This window comes from Globicephala melas, chromosome 2 (genome assembly GCF_963455315.2).
Source record: "Globicephala melas chromosome 2, mGloMel1.2, whole genome shotgun sequence".
In the NCBI taxonomy this organism is placed as follows: domain Eukaryota; kingdom Metazoa; phylum Chordata; class Mammalia; order Artiodactyla; family Delphinidae; genus Globicephala; species Globicephala melas.
Window position 1 is genome coordinate 169182817 of NC_083315.2, and position 21819 is coordinate 169204635.

Consider the following 21819-nt stretch of genomic DNA (forward strand, 5'->3'; position numbering starts at 1 on the left):
GGGAGAGCCACTCCATTCTTGCCAAACTCAAGGCTGAATACACATGAAGTAAAATACTATGCACTGAAAACATACAGACGCAGGTTCAACTGTACATGAAGCACCTGTTAAGACGAGTCAACTCACAACCTCTGGATGACAAGCGGAAAACAGGTTTTTAAATGTCTGAACGCTGCAGCTTCAGCGCTTTTGCAACACCCGCTGTTATGATCTGTCACGTGAAGCAAACAGGCACAACCAAGCATCACTATTAGAGCCACATTACCGTTCACCGACTGGCCTTCTACACACAGTATCAAGCAAAAGCAGGCAAACCGGCAGAGGAGGCCTTCGCCTAACTTTCTTCCAGATGCCAAACGCTGTACGGAGGCCGCGGTGTGCAAGTAACCAACCCCAAGTAAATAAATGAATACCTAGGCATTCTGACATCCCCAAAGGTCCTCCTCATCCTTAATCTTTCCAGAGTGTCATCCCATGAAATACGACTTGTTTGCACAGAACCCCGAGACCCGTCCTTCCCCAAAGGGGCAGCACTGATCACCTCCTTCCATGGACCCCTTTCAGCCAGATTCACAGACACCCACCCCCGCCCAAACCACTGACTCCGCTGATTCCCACAGGGTAGACTCCATTACCTATGTTAAGTTTCTGAACACGTGATTTGGGAGAGCAAACTTGCTAGAAACAGATTACACGACACTTGAACACATTTCTCGGAGTACTGCCCCACCTGGAGCCAAACAATCCCCAGGGGGGGACTGAACGTCACCAATCTTGGGTGACACTCGTTCGAATCGCGCTAAAGAGAAAACTGAGTCCCTCCCGGCTGGCCGCCGGCAGCTCTTACCCATTTGTCCAAGGGAACTTGGGCGAGGGACCCGGTGCCCTGGTACAGGTCCAGACTGAGCTGCTCCAGGCTCAGCTTCTCCTGCAGAAAGTGGCCCAGGTACCTCTGCAGGAGGTACCGACAGGCCCTCTTCTTGATGGACTCCGAAAACGGCCAAGGCATGACGAGGGCTGGCAGCTGGGCCGGCGGGGGCTGCGGACGGCTCCGGCCTGGGGGGTCCAGGCTCCGGCTCCAGGCCGCTGCTGTGGCTGCAGCGGCGTCTCAGGTCCCGGCCGGCGAGCCCAGGCCGCGGCGAAGCCTAAGCCCGGGGAGGCCCCTCCATGCCCGCTCGGGGCCGGGAATCCCTCAGGGAGATCCCATCACCTGTGCCGCGCCGCTCGCGCTAGGCCTGGCGAGGACAAGGCGCGGAGGAGTCCCCGTCACCCCAAGTCCGGGGGCTTCCGAGGGGGTCCTAGTCGGCCCAGAGAGAGGATGCAAGAGATCACGCGAGGAGACGGAAAGGCCTGAGGCCGGAGCTGAGGCGGACACCTCCACCGCCGCTGCGCGACGAATTTGTTGTCATCCACGGGGCGCGCTCCCGACTGCGGGACGCTACCGGCGCGTCCGCGAGACCCGGACTCCAGCGCGCGGCCGGGCAAGGCGGAAGTGACGCCACACAGGGGGCCGAAGGAGGCGGGGAAAAGGACCCGGAAGGGGGCAGTTCCGGCTCCGAGGGGGCGGGGCGAGGGCGGGGAGGAGATGGGGAGGTGTCGCGGGTCGCTTCCAGAGGCCTGGGGAGGGAATGAGAGGAGGACGCGGGGCGTGCGCAGGTGAGCAGTCGCGGGGCCGGCGGCAAGAGGCCGGCTGGGGGTCGAGGGGGGTTCGAGGGCGAGCTGGGGGTCCTCTGAGCCGGACGTGGCTCTGCAGGCCGGGCCGTGAGGGGCGACGGCAGAAGCGGCCCGGTTCCCGGGCTGAGAGGGGGTGGGGTTGGGGGCGGATCCGGCCTGGGCCATCCCAGGCAGCTTAGACCCCGACCCCGGAAACGGGCGTTCGGACGCCGCCGGCTCTACGGGGAGGGCTGCAGCCCCTCTCGAGCATCCCTCTCCCCCCCCACGCCCACCCCCCGTATTGGCCGGTGCCCATAGTCAGCAAGTTATTCGTCGCCCGCCTCATTCAGGTATTGTTTTCCGGAGCTTCAGCTTCGCTGTCTGTCTAGAGGCTTGCAGTTTCCAAAGTGCTTTATTTATCCTGCGTGTGCTGCGCCAGCGACCAAGACACTTGAGCTTTCTAGGCAGAACTGCTCTCTCTGATCGATACCAGAACCTTCCGACCCCGCGGAAACCTGGGCAAAGTACTTGTGCGGTTCTGGGAATCTGCGCAGCCGTGTTTCTGCCTTTTAGGAGGCAACTCCTGCAGAGGCGGAGCCGGCCCTTAACTTGGTCCACCCCCGAGAAGGCCTGCGTGCCGCTGTTTCGTGGCCCGGAAGCCAAGTGTCCTGGGTTAGAATCCCGCCCCTGGCGCTCATTAGCCGAGCCCCCTCGAAGCGGCCGCTGACCTCTCGGAGTCTTCGCCAACTGTGAGCACATTAGTAATATCTTATCTCCAAATATTGTTAGGAAACTTAAACGATATACGTCGGGAACCAGCGGAGTCCCGATACATCCAGTTTAATCAAGAATAGTTAATTAAACCCGACTTTCGCTTTACCAGTTGGACTCCTGTCTTTCTTGGTTATGCCGGGGAAGCAAAGGAAATACCCTTTTAAAACTCAAGCAGACTGGGTGTTTGTCTTGTAACCTGTCAGACGAAACAAACTGTAATAAGCTTACTGGAAAGTCTTGTGGAGTTTGTCACTAAGCAGTTCTAGTATTCGGAGTGTAGAAAGTTTAATTAAAGTTGTAAATTTTATTAGCCGTCCGGTTTTGCTTAAATTATTTGGTATTTCTACCAAATAATTGAGTCTGTCACCTCATTAGAAGAGAGCTTAAAAGTGGGGATGTTTGCCTCAAGGCCCCGTTCAGTAAGATTTAGTAAATGATTTTAAATTTGCCAACACTGTTGATTTATCCTATCTGTGGGTAAAAAGGTTCATGGTTAGTTAATAAATGAAACTGTCGAAAGAAAAAAAAATCGTGAATTAAGACGACCGGGTTAAGAAGATTTTGTTTGTATGCTGATAACTTTCACCAGTGCCTTAGAAATACTAACACAGCCCACAAGTGTTGGCAAATGGAGAAAGCTCTGGTTCCCCTTTCCACCTTTTCATTTTGGAACCAGGGTGCTTTCCACTGTACGTAGGTGCTGGGATTCTTGCTACCCCTCATTCTTTGTAGACTTGCAAGCATTCTTGGTAACTTCAGTTCCCTTGCTCTTCATGCATGTTTAAATGTTTGTTAAGGGTCCTTTGAATGAAAGTCTCCACAGTTGGTGATGTGAAAAAGGTAAAGAGGCATTCAAGGAGCTTATGTTCTATAGTGAAGGGGTCACTCCTTTATTCAGTAAATATTTACTGATTGCCTGCTATGTGCCAGGGATTGTTCTAGGTACTGGGGATACAGCAGTGACCAGATTAAGTCCCTGCCCTCATGGAGTGCTTACATTTTATTGAAGGGAGGGGATACAAACAGTAATCAAACATGTCATATGCCATGTGGTCATAAGTGCTGTAGAAAAAAATAAAGTAATATAAAGGGAATGGAGAGCAGAGAGATTTGCCACTTTTTTTTTTTTTTTTTTGCGGTACGCGGGCCTCTCACTGTTGCGGCCTCTCCCGTTGCGGAGCACAGGCTCCGGACGCGCAGGCTCAGCGGCCATGGCTCACGGGCCCAGTCGCTCCGCGGCATGTGAGATCCTCCCGGACCGGGGCACAAACCCATGTCCCCTGCATCAGCAGGCGGACTCTCAACCACTGCGCCACCAGGGAAGCCCTTGCCACTTTTATATAGGGGATAAAGGAAGGCCTCTCTTGTTTAATAGGTGACATTTTATCAGAGACTTAGGGAAAGCTGGGGAGCAAGGCAAGTGAATACCTGCAAGAGTTTTCTAGGCAGGGGGAACAGCAGAACGCAAGGCCCATGGCAAGAGCGTGCTTAGCAAGTACAAGGAACCTCAGGAGGGAGTGAAGGAAAGAGGAGAAGCTGGGGGTTTGCGGGGGGGGGGGTCATATAAGGGCCTTGTAGGCCACTATAAGGACTTTGCCTTTTTATTCAGTCGGTGAATGGGTTTGAGGAAAGTAGTGCCATAATCTGGCCAAAATGTTTACAGGATCAATGCTAACTGCTGTGTTGGGAATAGACTTGTGGAGGGGAGAGGACCAAAGGAGAAAAAGCAAGACCAGTTAGAAAGATATTGCAGTAATACAGGCAGAGATGACAGTGGCTTGGACTAGAGTGATAGAAGTGAAGATGGGAAAAAGCAGTTGGATTCTGGATATATTTGGAAGATAATAAGTCATGTTTATGAATAATTATAATGCTTACCATAAAAGGAGTGTAAACAAAGTGGTATGAAACTGGGATCCAATCTGGCAGGGAGTTAGACTAGACCTTGGGAGGTTTGAACCAGACTTTTGATGAATGAGTACAGTTGACTTCTTTTCAGGTTGAAATGTTAAGTAAGTGATTGCTTTTGGAATACAGAATTACATTCAGACTGTCCGTAGAATGTGTGAAATTTCAAATATCAGAAAAGGGAAATAAAAATTAGAAGATTTTGTAAAAACAAACATGCTCCCTTCACAGTCTTAAGTGTGTTGCCGGGTACGTTTTATGCTTTGTAGGAGAAATTCAGCATAAATTGTTAAGGTTTGGGATCTGTCATTATTATACCTCTAGCTCAAATAGAGTACAGACTCATCCTAACAGTGTTTTGTGTTTTATCAAAGACAAAGTACTATCACAAAATGTTAACAGCTAACATTAATTAAGGGAGGACGATGAAGGTAATTACCAACCAAACATTGTCAACTTCCAAAAAATTCTAGAAAAGATTTGAAATGACAGGTTAGAGGCTATATACCAGAGGCTGAATGGGTCATGTCAAAAAATCATCCATGAAAGAAATCCACGTTAACATGTGAAAGAAAAAAAAAGCTGAGATGTTTTTGTCCTTCTAAGACTTGTGCCTGAGGTAACAGGAATAAGATAATAGTGTTCCTGCGTCTCATGCTTCTCAGAGCCGTGGAAGGCCGCAGCTGCAGCCACTCCACATACTGTAACGGGCACGGAACTTGGAGTCAAAGGGCTTAGGTCAGAGTTTACTCTTTCTTCTTTAAAGATATTTAAATACTCTATTTTTAACAATTAACAGATAATATTTCTTGAGCTTATTGCGTGTCCAGCACCATGCTAAGCGTTTTCCATATATTCACTCATTTAGTTCTCTTGGGATCCCTTTAAGGTAGATGCTCTTGTTGGCTTCATTTTAGGGCGGCGGAACATGTGACTAGAGGGATTAAGATATCTTGCCTCCAGTCGCAGAGTAAGTGGCAGAACTGAGACTCTAGCCCCGATCAGTCTGTTCAAAAGAGCCCTTTAACCATCACACCATATGGCGACTTCTTATTCATGTTGAGAGGATTTTCCAGACTGTGATGTATGATATAAATAAAAGTACAGTTGACCCTTGAACAACGCTGGGGTTAAGGACGCCAACCCCCCCAAAACTGAAAATCCACGTGTAACTTGTAGTCAGCCCTGTATATACGCAGTTCCACATCCGCCAATTCAATCAACATGGATAGTGTAATACTGTAGTATTTACTATTGAAAAAAATCTATGTGTAAGTGGACCTGTGCAGTTCAAACCTATGTTGTTCAAGGGTCAGCTGTAATCATCATTAAGATATTATATTCTAACCCTCAGCTGACTGTTGTAATGGCAACTGAAAAATCTAACTTTCTTTCAAAATGTAAATTTGACCTCTGTATACTGCTCTTGAAGTCATTCTGGCTCTGTTCTTTTGCCATGCTGTAGACATGCAGACAGTCGTGTATGTCTTTCTACGCCTGTTCTTTTGTCATCAAGGACAAATCTAGTCTTCTGCTAGCTCTTTAATGCTGTAAATTTGTGATGAAACAAAACAAAGTCTACTAAATTAAGAAGTAGAGAATAAAGAATTCAGTGAACAATATCTTGATAACTAGTTTCATGAATTCTCCCCAGACCACTAACACAGTCCAAAAATTATACCAACAGATGAAGTAAGAGCGGTTCCTAAATAATTTATGGATGATGTTATAAGGAATCATTTGGAAACTTTTTGCAAGGTGATGCAATCTACCAGAATAACTAAAAGCAACCATAAGGTATTCCAATTTTTGAAGGTGCTAGCAACAGAATATTGCTCAGAGTCTGGTAGAGAGCCAATTTAGAGTTTAAATGGAAAACAAAGAGGTTTTCTGTTTCATATCTCTTTAGATATTGATTTATATTGGTTAGAATGTACCTTATATTAAATATAATACCAAATCCTCTATATAACCTAGTGGGTTATATAGAAACAAAAAACTAATTCCTGGAGTTATTTTGGTTTTAGTTCTTAAGCATTCAATTTTTTAGTCTTGGAATCTCATTTACTATTTCTGGTTTCAAAGGAAAGGTTGTTTACAGGGTTGTAGTGTTCTTGCCTATTTTTTACAGTTTAAAAGACTTCTCCAGGAGTACCGCTCTAGTTGCCAGATGGGATTCTGCCCGATGCATGAACTGCCTAATAAAGCCAATTAAATCTTTAAAAAAAAAGACTTCTCAAATGAACATTATATATTTCTTCACCTCTTTAATCAGCTGAAGCACAATACAATTCTGGTGGCTTGATTTGTTATTACTAGGTTGTGTATGTGTGTCTTTGTTGAAAGTGGGGTGCAGAGTAATTTTATAAACCAGTGTACAAATGGAAAGATAAGCCCTTTTTATTTGAATTACAAATAATGTATGGCTGTAATGCTGCAAATGATTCTGATTTAAAATTTTTAATTTCAAAATAAGCATCTCAGAGCTATTGAAAACATTAAATGTTATGTGTTACAGAAAATAAAGTTTAAACTAGCTTTAGCTTTGCCTGAATTCTAAATGTTGCGAATCAACTTTATTCATCTTTACTTTCAAAACAGTAGTTTGAAATTCAGATAAATTCAAAGCTCTCATTTCATTTGAAACTGAAGCTGCCAGTTACTTTAACTGTCTTAGGACTTCCCTGGTGGTGCAGTGGTTAAGAATCTGCCTGCCAGTGCAGGGGACACGGGTTCGATCCCTAGTCTGGGAAGATTCCACATACTGAGGAGCGACAAAGCCCTTGTGACACAACTACCGATCCTGCACTGTAGAGCCCACAAGCCACAACTGCTGAGCCCACGTGCCACAACTATTGAAGCCCATGCACCCTAGAGCCCACGTGCTGCAACTACTGAGCCCATGCACCGCAACTACTGAAGCCCGTGCGCCTAGAGCCCATTCTCCACAACAAGAGAAGCCACTGCAACAAGAAGCCCGTGCACCACAACAAAGAGTAGCCCCCACTCGCCACAACTAGAGAAAGCCCGCACACAGCAGCGAAGACCCAACGCAGCCAAAAAACAAAACACTAAGTAGTCTGGCTTCTCTAAGAAGAAAAATGTGTCTGCTTCCTACACCTCATACTTTCTAATACATCACATTTTTTAAAGTTTTTTGTCTTATTACAAACATAATACATTTTTCTGCCATAGAAAATTAGAATATAAAAAATTAAGAAATAGAGAATGAAGGACTTAGTAATCAATATCTTGATAACCAGTTTCATGAATCCTCCAAAAACACTAACACAGCCCCCAAATTATACCAACAGAAGTAAGAGCTATCAATAATTACCTTAACTTTTAATAAAGAGCATTATTATAACCGAAGTGGGAAGAGCTATAAAGACTTAGAGAAGGTCCAACCCAGTACTAACATTCCACTCTTCCACCAGCTGCAACCTCTGCCTATTAACTTTATACCCCCAGACCCAGTGCCTGGAATTTTCAGCTTTTTTAGTTAATTCCTTGAGTTAAAGCAGTCCTTCTCTTACTTATTTTTCACACATATATTTCAGTCAGAGGCAAAGGAAACCCTAGGGGTGGGGAAACATAACCTAAAGAGGACATGGCTTGAGGCTGCCATTTGCTTTAAAGTTGTACATAATTTTGCATCATACTTCATAATATTGTTACTCTAGCAGTGATGTGTATTTTCCAGGAGTGTCTATCATGTTTATCCTGTAGCTTTGTATGCCCCATGTCACAGAGCTGAGTACTACAGCTTGAGAAGCAGAAAATTAGTAATTTTTCTTTGGTTTATTCGCTCAGAAAGTATTCAGTGAAGACCTGCTTTATGCCAGACACTGTGCTGGTGATATGGACACCACAGACCTTCATTTGCACTGAGGTATGATAAGTACAGAAGTATCAAAACAAATTCTAAGGAAGGAGGATATAGTGATTAACTCTACCTTGAGATCAGATACAGAATCCTGAAACAGATGTGTCCAAACTGAATTTGGAAGGATTAAAAGTCTGAAAGTAGTGTCAAAATTTAATTTTTTAAGTAAAAAAGTGAGTCTTATACAAACATATAGTAAGCATGTGTCAAAAATGTTTTTAACTCATTAATGAAAGAACCAACAAGATGGTGAAGTTGATTCAAAATAATATAGGAGAGACCAAAATCAATGAAAGAAAAACTGATGAAATAAGATTCCAAAATTAGCTGAAAACTGGTTAATAAGCTTTCCACTCCTGGCTAAGATAGAGTAACAGGGACTAGATTTAACCTTCCACCTGAAACAACAAAAAAAGTGGGCAACAATACATGAAACAATGGTTTTAAGACTTTGGACATTAGGCAGTGAAGGACAGTGATCCCTGAGAGACAAGATGCAAACTGTTGCCCCAGATTATTGCCTGGAGAGAATTTCTAGGCATGGCCTTGGGAGGAGAAACCCAGGTAGAACTGGCAGTCTACCTGAATTGAGGATAAAAAGCTAGGATTCCAGGAAGGCCAAGGCAGCTAGGACAGAGTACTAGAAGGAGGGGAGCTTCTTAGAGCCGTGGATAAATACAGAGGATCCCCCTCCCGTCTGCAGCTGAATACTAATCAACACATAGTTGTGAGGAAACTCCCCAGGGCTGGGGAAGAGACTACCCAAAAGAATTAGAGGAATTTTCAGAGCTCAGACAGGACCAGTGATAGTTCCAGTTCCTCTCACCCAGAATGAAAAATCTCATAATTCATAGGCCATCCGGTAGAGTGCTCAGAAAGGTTTTGCCTCTGTAGTTGGGAAAAAAATTAACCAGAGACTAAATGAGTTTTGATACTGCCTTAAAAAGCCTAAAAGCAAGACCTGAAAGGATCAAGCTTTTCCCAGTTAACTACATCCCAGGGCAATACTCAGTAATATTTATAGGAATATAAAAATATCAAGCACCATGCAAGGTAAAATCCACACAGTCTGGCATCCAATCATAAAATATCAGGCATACAAAGAAGCAGTATGCAACCCATAACGATTAGAAAAATCTGTCAATTGAAACTAACCCAGAAATAACAGTGACATTAAAACATTTATTATAATTATTCCATATGTTTAAAAGAATTAGAGAAAAGATTGAGCAAATGAAGTAGATACATAAAAATATGTTTTTTAAAGAAGAATCCAAGTATAAGAGATTAGATACAGCAAAGAAAAGATTAGAAAAGAACTTTAAATAGCAATAGAAACTATTCAAAGTGAAACACAAAGAGGAAAAGAGTGAAAAAATGAGCATAGGGGTAGGACAACTTCACTTGGACTAATATTCATGAAATTGGACTCTCCAGAGAGAGGAGAGACAAATAAATGTTAGAAGAAATAATGGCCAAAATTTTTCCAAATTTGCTAAGATCTATGAACCCACAGATGGAAGAGGCTCAATGAACCCCAAGCAAAAGAAACATGAAGAAAAACTACACCAAGAGGAACAAAGATAACAGTGACATCACATTTCTCACGGGAAACTGCGAATAAGATGACGGTAGAGAAACATCTTTGATTTTTTGCTTGAAGGAAACATTTTTTTCTTGAAAGAAAAAAAGTCAGCCTAGGATTCTATACCCAGCAAAAATATCTTTTAAAAATGAAAGTGAGGCTTCCCTGGTGGCACAGTGGTTAAGAATCTGCCTGCCAATGCAGGGGACACGGGTTTGAGCCCTGGTCCAGGAAGATCCCACGTGCCGTGGAGCAGCTAAGCCCATGTGCCACAACTGCTGAGCCTGCGCTCTAGAGCCCATGAGCCACAACTTCTGAGCCTGCGTGCTACAACTACTGAAGCCCATGCGCCTAGAGCCTGTGCTCTGCAACAAGAGAAGCCACTGCAATGAGAAGCCTGTGTACTGCAATGAAGAGTAGCCCCTGCTTGCCGCCACTAGGGAAAGCCTGTGCACAGCAACAAAGACCCAGTGCAGCCAAAAATAAATAAATAAGTTTATTAAAAAAAAAAATGAAAGTGATAGGAAGACTTGTTCAGACATAGAAAAGCTGAAAGAATTCATCAACAGCAGACCTACACTACAGGAAATGTTTAAGGAAATCATCAGGCAGAAGAAAAATTATACAGATTATAGATGTAGATCAACACAAAGAAATGAGGAGCATCAGAAATAGTAACCATATGGTTAAATATAAAATGCATTTTTCTTACTACCTAAGTCTCTTTGAAAAGTAACTGGCTATTTAAAGCAAAAATAATGGGAATTCCCTGGTGGCCTAGTGGTTACAATTCCAGGCTTTCACTGCTGTAGCCTGGGTTCAATCCCTGGTCAGGGAACTGAGATCCCACAAGCCATGACGTGTAGCCAAAAAACAAACAAAAAAACACTGTTAAAAACAATAATAATGAAACAAAAATAACATGGTTTCTAACATATGTAGAAGTAAAATGTATGACAAAAATAGCACAAAGACTGTATAATATACTCTTGTAAGGTTCTTATATTATTCATGAAGTGGTATAAGAACACTTGAAGGTGTGATAAATTAAAGATGTATATTATAAACTCTAAAGCAACCACCAAAAACGTTCAACAAAGAGTCAATAAACCACCAAAGGATGTAAAAGAATCCTAAAAAGTGGTCAGTCCAAAAGTAGGCAGAAAAATAAGGAAAAGGGAATAAAGTACAGATGGGACAAATAGAAAACAAACAGCAAGATAGTAACCACATCAATCATAGTAATCATATCAATAATCATAGTAATCATATTAAACGTAAATGGTCTAAACACTCCAATTAAAAGGTAGAGATTATCGGATTGGATGAAAAAGCAGGACCAAACTATATACTGCCTACAAGGAACCTACTTTAAATATAAAGACATTGCTCTTCCCATTCTCAAGAGCTTAAAACAGCCTGTTGTACCAAAATCAAATTCTGTTGTCTAGGTATTAGCACCTTGTCACATTGGGCCATTCCTATCTGTTATTCTCTTAGCATTTTCCTTGTAGTAGACTACCTAGTCCAGTTTCCTTACAATTCCTGCCACACCCTGGGCCTTGTTTATGCATTGTTCCCTCTGAAGAATCCTTCACAACTCTCAAGTCTTCTCTGCTTATCCATAACTTTTCATCTGTGCTCATTCAAGCCCAATTTTGACTGACCTGTTCCATGAGTCAAGCCCCATAGTAACTTAACAATTATGTCATAAATCATGGAATGTCAGAGCTCTCAAGAACAGTAAAGAATTTCCCATTCATTCCCCCTTATTCTGTAAGTGAGAAAACCAATGAGGTTACATGGCCAGCCCAAGTTTATACAAGTTGAGTGGTAAGATTGTAGTAGGACCAAGACATTTTGTTTTTTCTAATTATACATTTTTTGTGTTATGATTCATGTGCGTGGCATTAATATTTGTGTACGTATTTCATGTGCCTGTCTTATTTCTCAAATTAGGCTGTAAACTACCAGTAAACATACTTAATTAGTATTCTAATGCTTAGAAAAGTGCTAGATAAATAAACTTAGAGTCTAAATTGAAAAGATAAAAAAATGAAGTAATTCATTGATTTTTACCAATGAAACACTGACAGTTAATTTCCCTCCATAGATTAGCTAAGATTCAAAATAGATTTTCTAACATACCTATTTCCAAATCTTGGTACTCATATAAAATAAGCTGAATTTAGTACCTTTATATCTTGATTGTTTTCAACAGTAATATAAACTCAGTTCATTATATTATCCAGAAGTATTCACAAAGGTCTAGTCCTGTGCTATGTGATACAGTAGCCACTAGCTTTTTAAATTTAAATGAATGAAAATTAAATAAAATTTGAAGTTCAGTTCTTCAGTCGCTCTAGCGAAACTTCAAGTGCTTAATAGCTACGTGTGCCTGGTAGCCACTGTATTGGACAGCATAGATAAAGAACATTTCCATCATTGCACAGAGTTCTACTGGTCTAGAATTTCTCATACAATGATAAGTTGTTTAGCCTACAGAAGAATCCAGGGATTTTTACAGGAATCACATTGATGAGTCAACCATTCTGGTAACCTGACAGCATCTCTAATGTTTCATTAGTAATTTTAGCAGTTGTCCCTTCACCACCATGGACGTATATGTCCCCATCCTCAATGGTGCAGGCTTCTACAGTTGGGTACACAAGATAATCCATTGAGAAGTAAGAAGAAAATAAGCTTATATTTCATAGTTTACCTTCTCTTTAAATTCATATTTATGTGTTTTGATACGCTAATTGTGATATGTAAATAAATATACATATGATGAGGTATCTGCTCAAAATATTTTTGGTTATTGGGATGAATAATCAAAGTATAGAAACCACTTCTCTAGTGCCCCATTGGTAAGGCTACCCAGTTGCTCCCTGCTTTGCTTCTGTAGCTCCTTTCATCACACACTGAATTCATGTTTTTTGGCTCTGTGTTCATACTCCTCAAAAGAGGATCTGATTGGATGAACCAGTCACCATCCAGAATCGGGTAGTTGGACAGAGCTCTTGATTCAAGACAATTCATAAACCCCTTGCCAGCCTCGAAATGGTGACTTTAATTATAACACCCAAATCCAGTTCATTTCGCTGTATCACGGTGCTGGAGTTACAGAATACAAATCATGAAAGCTGTAACTAAGAAACCTTTCCAAAGAAGGCAGTGAGCTTGACAAGTACGCTGGACCTCCTTTTAAAAGTAAACTATGACTGTTCCAAAAAGGAAAGTCAGAAAATGAAGTCTCTTTGACTACCTTTATACTCCTTTCCCTGCTGATAGGATATGGATACTGGTAGGCAGAATAATGACCCCCCCCCAAAGATGTCCATGTCCTAATCCCCAGAAACTGTGAATGTATTATCAGTACCTTATATGGCAAAAGGAACTTTGCAGGTTTGTTCAAGTTAAGGGCCTTGGATGGGGAAATTATCCTGGAATGTTCAAGTGGGTCCAATATAATCAATCACAAAGGTCCTTATAAAAGAGTGCGGGTGCCAGGAGTCAGAAAAAGGAGATAATGTGACCACAGAACCAGAGATTGGAGTGATGTGCTTTGAAGGTGGAGGGAGAAGGGACCATGAGCCAAGGAATGCGGGAGGCTTCCAGAAGCTAGAGAGGCAAGGAAACAGATTCTCCCCTGAAGGCTCCAAAAGGAATGCAGCCTTGCTAACGCCTTGGTTTTAGATTTCTCACGTCCAGAATTGTAAGAAAATTAATTCATGTTATTTTAAGCCACTAAGTTTGTGGTAATTTGTTACAGCAGCAATAGGAAACTAATACACATGTTGATACTCAGTCTACAAAGCTTTTATTAAGCACTTTCTACATGACAGACAAAAATATCATCATGGTTCCGTTTTTTTTAAACCTCTTGTGTAAAGCTGTTGAAGAGCGAGATTAATGAGTGCTTTTTATTTTAGGTAACTCCTAATTCAGTATGCTTTCAGTTGCCAGTAAAATAATGAATTTATTGGCTGCAATAACTGAAAAGTGCAAAGGTTGGGCAGCTGTCAGGGCTCGGGCTTCATTTCTCTGTGAATCTCTTGGCTCTGTTTTCCCATTGTCAGCATCATCCTTGAGTTTCCCTCATCTTGGGATGGCTACCAGGGACAGCCGGGGCTGTGTGCTGTAAACTATTCTGCATTAAAGTGTGTGCTGTAAACTATTCTGCATTAAAGAAAAGGGACTTCCCTGGTGGTCCAGTGGTAAAGAATCCGCCTTCCAGTGCTGGGGACATGGGTTTGATCCTTGGTCAGGGAACTGAGATCTCACATGCCATGGGGCAACTAAGCCCGCATGCCACAACTACTGAGCTTGCGTGCCTCAATGAGAGAGCCTGTGTGCCGTAAACTACAGAGTGCACGCACTCTGGACCCCGTATACCACAACTACAGAGCCCATGTGCCCTGGAGCCTGCGCGTCACAACTAGAGAAAACCCGCATGCCACAACTAGAGAGAAGCCCGTGCTGCAACAAAAGATCCCGCATGCCTCAATGAAGACCACGGGTGCTGCAACTAAAACCTGACGCAGCAAAACATAAATAAATGAATAAATAAATTTTAAAAATAAAATGACTAGGAAGAATTCAGTGTATTGATAAGTTCAGGACAGTCTTCAGTTGGGATTGGGGTCAATCTCATGCAAATTGCTTGGTTACTTTACTCAATAGGGGAAGGGGGGACTTCCCCGGCAGTCCAGTGGTTAAGACTCTTCCTTCCAATGCAGGAGGCGTGGGTTCAGTCCCTGGTTGGGGAACTAAGATCCCACATGCCGTGGGGTGCAGCCAAAAACTTAAAAAAAAAAAAATAGGGGAAGGGGAGGTATTATGATTCCTCTTGGAAAATCTGGGTGCTGTTAGGAAGGGGAAAGGGTATTGATAAATAATCAAGAGCTTGTCATACCAACAAAAGATAATTGTAATAATACCTTAAAATACTGATAGCTTAAAATGTTAACCTGTATAATGCTTCAGTACTAAAATCTGTCAATTCTTATGTATCATCAGAGGTTCTGGATGTGTCTGCTATTTAATGCATCATTCAAAAGCATTTCAGAGAAAAATCTCCTGAAAGTTCACAGTCTCAGGAAAGGTGTCTTTCTCTTTTTTTGCCCCTTGGTGCTAACTACTACCCACAGTTTGATGACCTGCTTTACTGACCTGTGAGGTCTTATATTCTAGTATTGGATTCTTTGGCTTATCATATCACTATGGTCCTAGTTGCAATGAATTAGGCTCTTTCTTTAAAAGCTTTCTCATATAAACATCTTTTTCATGTAACAGTTACTATTTCTGTCATCTGTAGTTAAGGTACTTGATTACTTGAGCAAAATAAAGATGTTTGCCATTCAGGATGTTAAGAGATTTATGGTAGACAGTCACATTTCAAAATCTTCAGAACTGACTTTGTAAAAAAATAAAATGGTCTCATTTCTTATACATAAAACCAAGTGTAATATTAAGGAATATAATGATTATTTCTAGAGAAGGTAGACATTTTTAGAAAATCAAATATTTTCACTTTCATATATACTAAGTCAATATTAGATTTCAGTTACCTGACAAATTCCTCCAGCAATAATTGATAAATTTATAATTAACTTGTATTGTTAGTAGTTAGTGACTAATCCTATGAAGTGCTGTGGGAGACAAGATAAAGGACCCTTAAAACGTATCATTAGTTGAAATAGGATTGGAGGATTATATTATTTGTACCAGTTTTCTATGTAGTTTTTTGAAAGAGCTTTACATAGTTTATCATAAGTTGCCTTTAGCAAATAGTTTTGACTTTTATAATGTGCAAATGACTTGCAGCTATAGGAACTCTAGCACCTTAAGATTTTTGCTAATAATTCAGATCATTGGCTGTACAGTAGAATCACCCAGAAACTCTGAAAAAAATACCCAGAAAAATCTCCCAGAGGTTTTGATTCAGTTTCTCAGGTAGGGTTTTTGGCCACAATTGAGGACCACTAATTTAAAGGATTTTGAACATCACACAGATAGGGCACAAGTTGGTAACTTTAGAAAAAGGGATGGAATTTGTAAGGTAATAGACAAACAGTACAAATAAATGTTCATAACAAGTTGAACAGTCGTCCTGCATTTAGGACAGTGAGTGCTTAATCCATACCAGAGAAATGAAATCTTAATTTACTTTTAAAGCCTACAGGTAAAAAGAAAGTATATCTTATTCTGAAAAGCTGTTTTTACATTCCAAAGCAATCTCACATTTATTAACTTTTCTCATCCATACATTTAGAATTTTTAACAAAACTGCTCCCCCAGTCACAGAAGAGAAGCAAGAACTACATAGCAGACTGGCGGTAATATTGGGTCAAGTTAGCACAAGAAATAATATTTTTCAGTGTATAATATGTGAGCCAGTTCAAGTAAATAGTAAAAAGAGTTATTCAGTAAGTGGTGTTGGGACAATAGGCTATCCACTTGGAAAATAAAGCTACACAGAATAAATTCCAGACGGATCAAAGAGTTAAATATAGAGAATGAGAATTCAAAAGATAATTTAGAGCATTTTAAAATGTAATCGTGGAATGGGGAAGATTGCTTCTTAGGCAAAACCCCAAATTGAGAAGTCATAAAAGGAACTATTGAGGGTGTACCTTAGTAGGTAAAGACTTAAACTTTGATTTCAGACTACTTAGTTCATTTTTATTTGTTTTTTTTAATAGCTGTATGATCTTAGAACTAAAAATATCCTATAAATACCCAAAGGTTGTTTAATCAAGGATATACATATTCAAACAATGAGACATCATTCTTTGCCTCTCAAGTTGGCAAATGTTAAAAAGGGTTGGAAAGGGTGTGGTGAAAAAGAGCACAGTCCTTCATATTCTGTTGGTGGAGTATCAGTCAGTACAGCCTTTTTTGAAGGGTGACTCAGCAGTATCTATTAAAAGTTAAAATGAGTATATACTTTGACTCAGCAATTCCAGTTCTAAATATCTATCCTAGAAAAATAATAATACATTTAAAAAGAAGTAGGTACTAGGAGTTTTACATTGGCATTGTTTGAAATAGCTAAAAACTGATATTCTGAATTCGTACCAATATGGGGATTAACCTTTTGAGGAGAAGTGGAGAACAAGAGTTTTTTGTTTTTGGGGGGTTTTTTAATCTATAGGTATCTGTAATTTTGCTGTGAAAAACTACTGAAAATGGTTTTAGGCAATATTTTCCCTAAAAGTTGTTAACTCATTAATGTTTTCCAATAAGTAGCAGTTGTAAGGCATAACTGCTTTTAATCAAACATTAGTATGTGGAGTGTCTTTCTATAAGCCAGTTTTATATCCAGATTTTTGCAGAATGGAAACAGACTGTAATCCCATGGAGCTGAGCAGTGTGTCAGGATTTGAAGAAGATGCAGAGCTTAATGGCTTTGAAGGAACAGATATGAAAGACATGAGACTGGAAGCTGAAGCAGTTGTAAATGATGTTCTCTTTGCTGTTAACACCATGTTTGTCTCAAAAACCCTGCGCTGTGCAGACGATGTGGCCTATATCAATGTGGAAACAAGAGAAAGGAATAGATACTGCCTGGAGCTCACTGAAGCCGGGCTCAGGGTAAGTCATTTTCTCTTTAGGAAAAAAAAAAAAAAATTACATCTTTACCACTTAATCAAAAAGGGCAGGGAGTCAGGGAGTGGGAAAGAGTGTTAGATGAGAACTTGACACTCATTAGCTTCTAAGTTTTTTTAAGGAAAGCTTTTTTCCCTAGGAATTTTTATTAATACTAAAGTCTTTCAGCCAACATGGGAAAATTGGATTTTTTGAAAAAGAAGAAACAGATTTGATTTGCAGAGTTATTTTGTTGTAACCATCACCCCCCAGATTAACTTATTTCTTATCTCTAGCTAAATATGTTTACCAGAATAATGCATTCTCTGCATTGGATGAGTTTTGCAGCCACTGTGTTGAATATTTTCCCACCTCTTATAAATGTCTCTTCTATTGAAACAACATACTTGAGGGAATTCCCTGGAGGTCCAGTGGTTAGAACTCCTTACTTTCACTGCCAAGGGCCCAGGTTCAACGCCTGGTCAGGGAATTAAGATCCCGCAGGCCGTGCGGCACAGCCAAAATAAATAAATAACCTTCTGTCTTGGTCAAAAATCTCTGACTTTTCTGTTTCTATAGATAGTTCTCCCAAAGATACGCAGTATCATGAAGTAGAGCACGGGGTTTAAGCAAGTAAAAGTGTCATGTGGTAACAAGCACATGAACATCTCTTTATTTCACTAGGTTCATTTTACCTAAGATGTATGTGATCGTGTGTTCTGTGTATCCCTTGATAGAGGATCACTTACATTGAAGCAGATTGCAAGGCCAGCATCGTCACTACCCTTAGTTCCCCAACAGATGAGGCTTGGCTTTGGGAGTAGTCCCGGAATTAACTAATCTTTGTGCTCCCCTTCCTAAATTTGTACCAAAAACTTGCAATCTTTAGAAGTGGATGTTAAATAGAAATAGGCAAATCGAAAGTAGAGATAAATGACCCCAGGTAAATTAATTCTGTCTGACGCTGTTTAATTCTGGTGAGGTAGGAAACGTTCTAATGAGAGTCAGAAGTCTTACATGTGAATTTGAGTGACCTTGGGTGAGTCAGTCAACCTGAGTCCCTACTTCTTTATCTGTAAGTTGGAGATTAAAAAAAAAAAAACTGAAAAGGATTTGGGGGATGGTTATGTGAATAAAGTTTGCAGAAAGATCTGGATCAGTTATAAAACCTGACATGTAAGTACTCAAATATTTATTTTTTCAGTCTGATTCAGTTAACATTTACTGAGTAACTATCCTGTGTCAGGAATTAGAAATCAAACCATGCGAATAAGACATGATCCCTGTCCCCAGGTAGACCACAGTCTAGTGGGGATAAGAGAGGGGCAAACAAAATTGTAATATGTTGTAGAAAGTGCTGGGACAGAGCATGGTCCCGAAGTGGTGCAATAACAACTCTGCTTCTGTTTCTAGCAGAAACTTGCCTCTCCTATGGCTTGAATAGATGTCATAAAATGTGGGGTTCATATGGGGAGTTCACAAGCTTTCATGAAGTCAGCAAAACCTAAGTTGATTTTGCCCTACACTGTGCTGGTGAACCATGATATAGGTCTTATAATCCTGTTGAAGAAAAAAAGCTTTAGCTGTGTTTAAGGGGAAAAAACACACAGAGAAGCACACAGAATAACATTCCCTTTTATCTCACAGAGTTGAGCAGATAAGTAATGTATTAGTAATGAAAGTGGCATTTCAGATAACTAATTATAAGGAAGAATTAAAACTTCAAATAAATTTTAGAATTCTTTATACAAAGTCCAAATCACATAAATTATAACAATATGGACTAATAACACTGTAGTAATAATAAGTATAATTATTTATTATAGTACCTTTATAAAAAGACCCTCAATGTATGTGGAATTAAATAGAAGCATGGGGACTTCCCTGGCGGTCCAGCGGTTAAGACTCCGTGCTTCCAATGCAGGGCGCACGGGTTCGTTCCCTGGTCAGGGAACTAAGATCCCACATGCCGGTGGTGCAGCCAAAAAAAACCCAAAATAAATAGAAGTATGTTTTAGACCATGAAAATGAAATACTATTTTTGTATAGCTTTTTAAATTCTTTCTGTATTTTACATTCCTTTAGGATCAAAAGTAGGTAAAACAGACCTTTTAAATTTTGAGAAAAAAATTATAACGAGAGCATTTTGCTGGTGGTGTTCCTGTATGTTACGAATTGCTTAAATATTACAGGTTGTATTAAAAATATGTGTATTCTAACTATTGATGGAGAAACACATAATGTCAGAGAATGACCCATGTAAAAAGTTGGGGTTTTTTTTGCTTTCTGTACCAAGATGAAATCTGATTATTTATTCACTACTGCATTTCTCTTGTAGGTGGTAGGTTATGCTTTTGACCAGGTGGACGATCATTTACAGACTCCCTACCATGAAACAGTCTACTCCTTGTTGGATACACTTAGCCCTGCCTACCGGGAAGCATTTGGAAATGCACTCCTTCAAAGACTGGAAGCTTTGAAAAGGGATGGACAGTCATGACTAAGTTTTTTCCTGTTAGAGAGGCTGCTGCTGGTACACAATGTTGACCTAAAGCTTGAAATTCTTCCAGGTGGTCATAGTAGAAAATGCATCTTTGATTTTGTGTCTTTATGATTTTTTGCTTCACATTTAGGCTTTTGATTGAGAACTTTATTGACTAATGAATTGTCTTTCTTAGTTTGTGATTCATTAAGGAAATCCTGAGGCCATTGCTGTGACACCATCATTAAGACATTCAGATTTCTTCATATAGTATCTCTGGCATTCTGAAAACCTAATCAGTATTTCATTCTCTTATTGCAGGACTTTGATGCTGCCAGCACTCTCTCTTACATAGGAAATTCTAGATTTGCACAGTAATATAGGAAATAAACTAACTTCAAACTTTGATTCAGCTTGCTAAATCAGGGGTTTGCTACTAGCTTGGACTGACTTTGTAGTAATTATTTTGCTACTAGCCTTATTGGAAACAAATTATCAACTAGTTTCTCCTGCACAAATTTTGAAATTCACTGCTTCATGTAATCTATTTATATTATTAATATGGACTGATAAAGATGAATTAATTCTATATTATGTAGCTAGCATTACGTGAAGAACAGGTACTGAAATAGTACTGTATTCCTGTTTGCAACAGCCAGCCAAGTAAGAGGACAAACCGTTAGCAAATGAATGCAACAATTACTTGTTTCCAAGATATTTAAGCACATAAGCAAATATAGGAACAGGCTCCATTCTTTTCCTAACAAAAAGCATCTTCAGTGTGTGTGATTTAAAAGAAAAAAGACTCTGATTTCCTAGAAAACAATATTTTGGCCTGTGTTGATTCTTATTATGAATGTTTGTTTACATAATGTACAGTATATATTCAGAAAGTATTTTTGCTTCAGCGTTTCCTTTCTATGATGTAGCGCTTTGGTATTCCCACAGCACCCCTCCTTCCCCAACAGATGTACAGTGTTCTGTCTGAATGCTAAATCTGCAATGTCATATGAGTGCATCGTATGGGTTTGAAACCAAAGGATGAATGAAGCATTCAGAGACTTAATATTTGAAAAACGGAGACTCTGTATTTTATATTTTATTACAGGTACTAATATTTATAAAAATAAACTATACCATGCTGCTACATGTTTTCAAGTACATGTTGAATAATAAGGATTGGGGAGTTGTTTTTTTAATACTAGTCTAAAGCAGCAACTATAGAAATGTTGAACTAAAATTCCACATCTGGACACACCTTCATAATTTGTCATTTGAAGACTTTTTAAAATCATTATTAAATAATAGGTACTTCTAGGCTCTGAAGATCATGTAGACCAGAGCAAGTTAAAGTTTGGTTTGGGTCACTCTTCATGTCAGAGTTTATTGGAATGCTTAAATTATGTTTGATAAATGAACATTCATCCTCAGCTTTATTTTCAGATGCTGAAGTGTTTGGGTAACGAAGTCTAACTTCAGGTTGAACTTTCTCATGCTTAATCTCAGGCTGAATGTAAAGGATATTTGTAAAGTCTGAATAAAATTCTGTTTACTAATTTTGAGTTAAGTATGAAGAAAAGTGATTGTATGTTTAAAAATTGAAAGCGTTCATTTTGTGATAAACGTTTGATTCCGAGAGATTCCGTTTCCATTTTTGAATTCTGTATTGTTCCATTTCGGTGTGAAGTGATTTGCTCTTTTTATTACTATGAAAGAGCAACAGAGAGAGAAGACATTAATAGAACTACACATATCAAAACCTCCACTAGACATTAAAACCTTCATTTTACCTAGATTTGTAAAAGAATTTAACCAGATAAATTAACCCTTGATTTCACTTCCAAAAGAAAAAGAAAGAACCTCCAAATAAGTAGCTCTTATAAGTCAGTAAGAAAAAAATGAGAATAAGGGGCAAATAATATGATCAACTCAGAAAAA

The 21819-nt window shown here is 40.1% G+C and overlaps 2 protein-coding genes and 1 non-coding gene across 6 annotated transcripts in view; 2 read left to right on the forward strand and 1 right to left on the reverse strand.

Moving 5' to 3' along the window:
- ATG2B (autophagy related 2B) overlaps positions 1 to 1438 on the reverse strand; it is a 78220-nt gene extending 76782 nt beyond the window's left edge. For both annotated transcript variants that reach the window (XM_060295254.1, XM_030883440.2), the window contains exon 1: positions 848 to 1438. In XM_060295254.1, the coding sequence (XP_060151237.1) occupies positions 848 to 1009 (162 nt within the window). In that variant the 5' untranslated portion in view covers positions 1010 to 1438. The remainder of the gene's footprint in view (positions 1 to 847) is intronic.
- Positions 1439 to 1562: 124 nt separating this feature from the next.
- Positions 1563 to 21517, forward strand: GSKIP (GSK3B interacting protein). 3 transcript variants are annotated; one of them, XM_030883447.2, is made up of 3 exons: positions 1563 to 1656; positions 17137 to 17405; positions 19738 to 21517. In XM_030883447.2, the coding sequence occupies exons 1-3, from the start codon at positions 1629 to 1631 to the stop codon at positions 19897 to 19899; spliced, it is 459 nt and encodes a 152-aa protein (XP_030739307.1). In that variant the 5' UTR covers positions 1563 to 1628; the 3' UTR covers positions 19900 to 21517. The 3 variants fall into 3 exon arrangements, with proteins under 3 accessions (XP_030739307.1, XP_069901105.1, XP_060151238.1); XM_070045004.1 differs by lacking the exon at positions 1563 to 1656 and adding an exon at positions 1947 to 2003; XM_060295255.2 differs by lacking the exon at positions 1563 to 1656 and adding an exon at positions 2036 to 2402.
- On the forward strand, positions 2515 to 2641 carry LOC115867401 (small nucleolar RNA SNORA27). The gene has a single exon (XR_004045111.1). It is a non-coding gene; the product is annotated as a small nucleolar RNA SNORA27 (small nucleolar RNA).
- Positions 21518 to 21819: the final 302 nt, after the last annotated feature.